Consider the following 6875-nt stretch of genomic DNA (forward strand, 5'->3'; position numbering starts at 1 on the left):
AGTGCAGTGGTTACCTACATAGAGGGCAGCAGAAACGAGCGACCATAGACACCTCGCCATTCAGCCGTAGATCGCATCGGTGCATCCATAAGATGATACACTATTAGTTTAGCTGTGCTGCTGCTTGGAGGATTCCGGAGTAAAGTAACTCCAGTGCCTCAACCTCAACCGATATTCGTGAGTACTGGGTTAAAAGTTTTTTAAAAGTTTTAACATTAACAAATCTACTAATAGAATTAATTCCAACATGATTAAGATACGGCATTCAAGGCAAATGAATTATATTACTCGGCCGTTACAAATTTTTATTAAGTAGGTAGGTACTCCGATAAAAACTTAGCAGCTTATTTTTTCACGGTTTTTGCACCTAGTTTTATGTTAGCTTTGTAATCCAATTGCAAACTTGTATGGTGCCTAATCTCCCTAATATAATTGTAAAGAAAACGGTGAGACACCCTGATTTGTTTGAAAGTCTTCTTCATGCAAGGCACGTTGCACTCACCTCGTGCTTAAATGCACATGTTTTCCCCTGATTCCACGTAGTGTTTTGGATTTTATACATTTTATTAATCTTAACAATTTTTATAATTCGAGCTTTTTGTTTGGTGTCGAGTTATGTCGTCTGATTGTACTCGTTTTGTTTTGGGGTTGCAATTTATCAACATCGTAATATTCTTATACCTAATAAGAAAAAAAAAAAAATCCTGAATATTGGCCTGCCCCTTATAATTATAGTTTTAATAGTTGGTTAATGAGCATATTTATTAAGTAACAAATGTGACCCATTAATTATATTGTAGTCTTCATGGCAAATTTAACTATTAGGTCACAGTATTGCACTTACCATATTTCGCGCTACCCTCTCTTCAAAAAAAGATAATTGCATGCCAAAGTACTTACTCTGGGCTAAAAAACCGGCCAAGTGCGAGTCGGACTCGCGCACGTAGGGTTCCGTACCATCCAAACTAATATTCTATATATATTTATGGATATCGAGCAAAAATGAGCAAAAAAATCACGTTTGTTGTTATAGCGGCAACAGAAATACATCATCTGTAAAAATTTCAAATCTCTAAGTATCACGGTTCATGAGATACAGCCTGGTGACGGACGGACGGACTACGGTTACCGTTATTAAATTACCTATCTATTAGTTTAGGTAGCAAATAAAAATTATAGTTACTTTACGAAGAGATGCATCTTATTAGTGATTATTTCTCATTTCTGTGGTTTTGTTGTGACCCTATAATTAGACATTATTCTGCTTAAGTCAAACTTAAAAAAAAAAATTACCATTCAAGAGTCAAGAATGTCTACAAATTTTATGTATTTTTTATTATCGGCGCGGCGTCTCAGCAGGGCTGGTGCTGGACTGGACAACAGATGACGAACATGACAGGAAACAAGAAAGGCAAGAAGGTCATCAAGTAAGTAGCCGTCAAAGCTAATAATGGGGAGTTTTAATTTTCTTGTTCTAGAACTTTCATATTTTTTTCATCCCACCATCTCGGAAAGAGTAGTTTTACCCTTTGATATCTAAGCGCAAAAGCCGTTTTTATCCTCTAGAGCGGCAAAGTTATTTGAATTTAGAACATCGGTGACAATCTTGATAAGACTTTTCAAACAAATACATATTAAACAAATAAAATACTGCTTAAAATAATTATTCAATTAATAAAGTAACTTTTATTATTGTTTTTACATAGATTTTTAACCTCGTTTCATTTTTAAACTGAGTTTTCAAATAAATGAACTTTAATAGGTACTTCTTTTTAATTTGATACTCATATGTACGCGCCATTTTGTTTTTTTTTTGCATTTAGTAACTTCCTCGATGAAGTGGGATTAAATTACTATTTTTTATTGTTTTGAGGTCGATTTTAAACCCCATTACATTTTTAAACTGAGTTTTTGCATCAATAACAGGTACATATTTTTAATTTGCCATGTGTGACGTGCGTGCCATTTTCTTTTTTTGAGTTTAGAATAGATATTTCCTCGATGAGGTGGGATGAAAAGTTACGTGTTGCACTCGAGTGCAAAGATTTTTCACCTTGTGCTCTTTTGATTCCCTCGCTGTCGCTCAGGATTCTAATTATTGAACACTCGCTACGCTCGTGTTTCAATTTTAGAATCCTTGGCTTGCTCGGTCATCAAAATTGAGCCCGCGGTTAAAAAGCTACTTTGCACTCTTGTATAACAAATAACTATTTTTACAAGCTGGTACCTAGTTAGATGTTTGTCTTGTGATGTGTCAATTTTGCAGGTTTTTAATCGATTTCAGATTTTTTTTTACAAAGAAATAAAACAGACTCCCAAAAACACTGAAAAGCAAAATATATGATTGATGTAGGTTGTACATAATAACTAATGTGATAAATAGTTTTAGTTCTGTAAATTAAAATTTAACTTTGTTTCAGTGCGTACGCCAATTATAATGCGTTACCTCGCCCAAGCAGCAGTGGTAAGCTTCCTTTACATTAATCCCCACACATAATTATTTTCGCCCACTGCACAATGAGAACTATAATAAGAATAATATTCTACATACACATAAGTAGCAAACTAAACTTACATATGGCGTAGTACTTATTTCCTGGCTTTATGGTCTGTAAAAAGAAACTGAGTAATGAATCCTGTTCATTTTATTGTAGTCATTGACTCAGTGTTGTGTAAGCAAACAGATCAGATAACAGCATATCCAGAACAAAAGGACACGCGTACGAATTTAACGTATCGCTGATCTACATTAGTTAACCTCTAGCATCGCGGGTTTCACAATGAAGCAGCACTGGCAGTATCATTATAAACAACATGAGGCCAGGAAACGTTCTGTTCACCAAATAGTGTAAATGGAATAACTGTTTAACTCGGAATTACTTTTATTTTCAGGTTACGTTGCAGGGTCCTCCCGCACCAGACAAAAGCGTCCTGCAGGAGATACCGAGAATGGGCCGTCGAAGAAACCCAAGCCATGCGCGGCTGAGTTGCCGTTCCTGCGCCGACTCCGCAAGAAACTCGCCCCTGGGTCGCGGCCCAGATTACGGGGCTATCCTCTGTATCCGGATGAAGCTGAAGGGTGATGTGTTCTCATGTACATTGTTTGCCTGGTTTGCTGAGATTTGGGTGGCAGTAGAACTAATTTGGAAGTTTTCAGACTGATTTGAGTTATTATAACATTAAATAATAGTTTAAAAAACTAAAAGTCAGAGCGTGTGGCAAATTTCATCTTAATCGAAGACCAGGAAGTGAGTCAAATTAAGATTCCAAGATTTTCTTACATACATAGTTACAAGTGAAGCATAATAATAATATTTACATAATAATATTTATAAGCATGTTAATAAAGTTTCTTTTATTGTAATTTGAACATATTTATTGGTCCACTTCTTGCTGGGTTCTTCTTACTGGACTTACATATTCTTTTATTTTGGACTGACCAAAACCACTGAAGTGATTGTTAGGTTTCTGTAGTTATCGGGGCTGCGGGATTGTACAAAAGGCTTATGAAAGAACATGATGGGTTTTAGTCAGCGAGAGTCTGAGACACTCTCTCACGCTACTCACCCATAGTGGGATGGAGACATTAAATGATTTCTCCCAAAAAAAAGGTTTCTGTAAATGTCTATTTTAGGATTAATTTTTTGTTGGTTTTGTTGAATCAAAATATCTGCTTCTGATCCAGTTTGGTGACAGCACTATTTCTATATTTTCTATATCCGAATCGAGTCAGATTGTAAGCGTGGAAAAGTTGGTGGAACTCTGGTGAAAAGTTTTAGTTAATTCATCACTCAACTTTTAGAGATATTTTAATTGTCATGTTTATTTTTAGGAAAGAGCCAGAGAAAGAGCAACCCAACGAAATGACTACCATAGAAGAGGTTGATGCACCGACTCCAGTGGAACTGCCCACGGGCAGCCTTCAATTAGATGAGGACAACTTACCTATGTCGTCTTTCAGTACCCCGGCCTTAAAACTACGGGACACGTCTACGCCTAAAACTACAGTCGATCTATTCAAATATTCCAATCCTGAAATAGTGTCGAGTGACCCACTTCAAGAGTGTCTGGAGGAGACACCTTCGAAATACACCTTTAAAACTCCCGAAAATACTACTGTGTCAAAAGACGTGCAATGTTCTGACGGCTGGGTTAAAATTCAACCTGAAGCCAACAATTGCACTGTGTCTTTGACAGACATCTCAGAAACGGATGCTGATTGGAAATGCGAAGATTGCTGGATCTCTAATAAGAGTACTGTAGACAAATGTGCGCTCTGTGGCGCGGCCCGGCTCGGCGTCAAACAAAACAATCCCGCTAATGTGACGTACAGTAAGACGTCGTCGTTCTTCGGATCTAGTGACGATAAATCCAAAACGTTTATTCAATCTCCAAAGTCAAATAAATGGGAATGTTCCAGCTGTTTAGTCAACGATGAGAGTGATAAAGATAAATGCGCATGCTGTGGAGCAGCAAAAGAAAGCAAAAATGAAACGCCAAAAGTAGAGGATCCAGAGGCTACCATCGCACAAAAAGAAGAAGAAGTTAATACAACGATAGAATCTAACGCCAAACAACAATCTGGAACAAACAATGTATTAGCTGAGACCCCAACATTCACATTTACTTTACCCACTAAACAGGTGGATACAAAAGCTGATGATTCCAAAGGCCAGTTAACTGAGGCTAAAATTAATTTAACATTCGTTATACCGAAAGCAATTCCTACAGATACAGACTCCAAGGACCCCGCATCTTTCTTGATGTCTGTACCTGTCGGAATTGTTTTCTATTTTGGAGAAAATGCGCAAAAAGTTCCATCAGTTGACTTAAATTCTCTAGTCACAGACAATGAAAACAGGACCTTACCACCTGCTGTAAACTCACTCAACCCGCTAGCAGCTGATGCGGTCAATTCGGTGCCTTCACGGGTTGTGCCCGATGCAGAGAAGCCAAAACCAACCTTCTCATTTGTTGTAAATGCTCCCAAGCTGAACTTGTTAACGCAGCAAACACAATCCACTACTGAGACGACTACCAGTGCCCCAACGTTACCCCTGTTTAAGCCGCCTGCCGCCACTACCGTGTCGAACCCATCCATACCTTCTTGTGAGGCGCCCTCCTTGACGCAACCGGCGGCGCCTGAATTCAACTTTGATACACCCCAGTCGACTAGCATTTTTGGATTTAGACAGCAGGTAAATAATTATTATAATTTAGTCTGAAACCGTTCAATAATTAACTATAAACACGTCTGACTGCATTAGAGTGCCAAATACAATTTCAACCAGATTAATTTGAAAAGTATGATGTCTACGGTATGCTTATAGTATGGCGTAAACTTGCAGGCTCCGCTTCAGCAGCAGCAGATGCAGCCGGCGCCCCTGCAGAGCCAGCTGCCGGCCGGCCGGCGCCTGCGCAAGGCCTTTCGCAGAATCCCGCAACGATGTAACGATGTAAGTTACATCGCCTGTAGCACTATATGGACCGGATTCAGTAGATAAGTGTCCTCATTTAAACTTAGTCCCACAAGTGTGTGTCAAGTGCAGTCACAATCACAGGGGTTTACCTAAAGAAAATTAAATATCATATTTGTATCTATTTTTGTTAGATTTAAATATCATTTGCATGCAATTTCATTACATTCAATTTTGTTTTTTGTTTTTTTAAATTTTTGTATTTATTAATTAGGAATCACGGATTATTTGTAAATCATTGTTGCTATTTAATGCTAACCGTCAATTGTACAAAGCTCCAATAAAGTTAAAGCTTCTTTAAATCTATTGCGGCTTTTTTCTTTGTCAACTACATAAAAGTGGCAGTAATGGGGAGGTTACTGCCACTTTAGAGACATTTAATGGTTACTTAAGCCATTCCTTAGTGAAGCATTTGTATGACATTCCGTCACTAAGGAGTGACTTAAGTAATCATTAAATGTCTCTGAGTGGGGAGGTTAATGAAGCTCTAACTTTAATGGAGCTTTGTGCAACTGACGGTAAGTAACCTATGAACAGGAATCATGAAGTATTCAAATCCCGTTAATTAACAACAATGAAAAGGAAATGCATGGTAAATAAAATATTAATATATATTTTCGAGTTAAATATTTACGGACGGCAAATTATTGTGATGAATGCTGTAAGATTATATATTTTTTTCATATATTGTTTTAGGTAGTAACATCAATAAGCACTTATTATATTTTTTTATAATGATTTTTGTTTAAAACAAAGTTTATGGTCATACAATTATAAATCGTTATACATAAATAAACTGTGAACATATTTGCTTACAAATAAAAATACCTTATTAGGCTGGCTAATGTATTTAAAAGTTGTATGTTATTGTAAACACGAAATAAAAATAGAAAAATATCAAACAAGTATATAGTTTGTGTGTAACAATAGTATTAAGTTACTTTCTAGTCTTAACCAATGCGTTTACGTTGTTGCATGTTATTAAGATACATCAAACAATATACCTACAACTTTTTATTCAGCGCTAATAGTAATGTTTGCGTCGAGTTTTAAATCGTTTTTAATTTCGTGACATATAACGTTTAGATGCATGCAAGCAAGAACAAGCTAGGCAAAACATTGTACCAGGCGAGGAACCAGAATTTATATCTAGAATAATATCTCTTGCTGTAACATATTTTTAATCAGAATTGAAGTCAAAGTCAAAGTATATGTTTGAATGTTATAGAACACTGTTCCTAATGTCTTGTTTAGAGCAATATAGTTTTGATGCCATATACAGGGTGGCCCATCCATAGGCGTCCAAAAGAAAAATTTAGTTCTATGCTATGGGGTATCCGAATCACCCCCATGTATGTTCAGCGATTTTTTGTACTTTAGGAGCTAGAATTATTTTTT

At 36.7% G+C, this 6875-nt stretch overlaps 1 protein-coding gene across 4 annotated transcripts; it reads left to right on the top strand.

The window, feature by feature from the left end:
* LOC124645203 (nuclear pore complex protein Nup153-like) lies at positions 1–6875 on the top strand. Of its 4 annotated transcripts, none has more exons than XM_047184978.1 (6): positions 1–177; positions 1357–1427; positions 2421–2464; positions 2893–3079; positions 3833–5198; positions 5349–6875. In XM_047184978.1, the coding sequence occupies exons 2-6, from the start codon at positions 1384–1386 to the stop codon at positions 5502–5504; spliced, it is 1797 nt and encodes a 598-aa protein (XP_047040934.1). In that variant the 5' UTR covers positions 1–177; positions 1357–1383; the 3' UTR covers positions 5505–6875. The 4 variants fall into 4 exon arrangements, with proteins under 4 accessions (XP_047040934.1, XP_047040933.1, XP_047040936.1 ...); XM_047184977.1 differs by having other exon boundaries at positions 1360–1427; XM_047184980.1 differs by lacking the exons at positions 1–177; positions 1357–1427 and adding an exon at positions 2284–2349.

The sequence above is a fragment of the Helicoverpa zea genome, chromosome 31 (genome assembly GCF_022581195.2).
Source record: "Helicoverpa zea isolate HzStark_Cry1AcR chromosome 31, ilHelZeax1.1, whole genome shotgun sequence".
In the NCBI taxonomy this organism is placed as follows: Eukaryota; Metazoa; Arthropoda; class Insecta; order Lepidoptera; family Noctuidae; genus Helicoverpa; species Helicoverpa zea.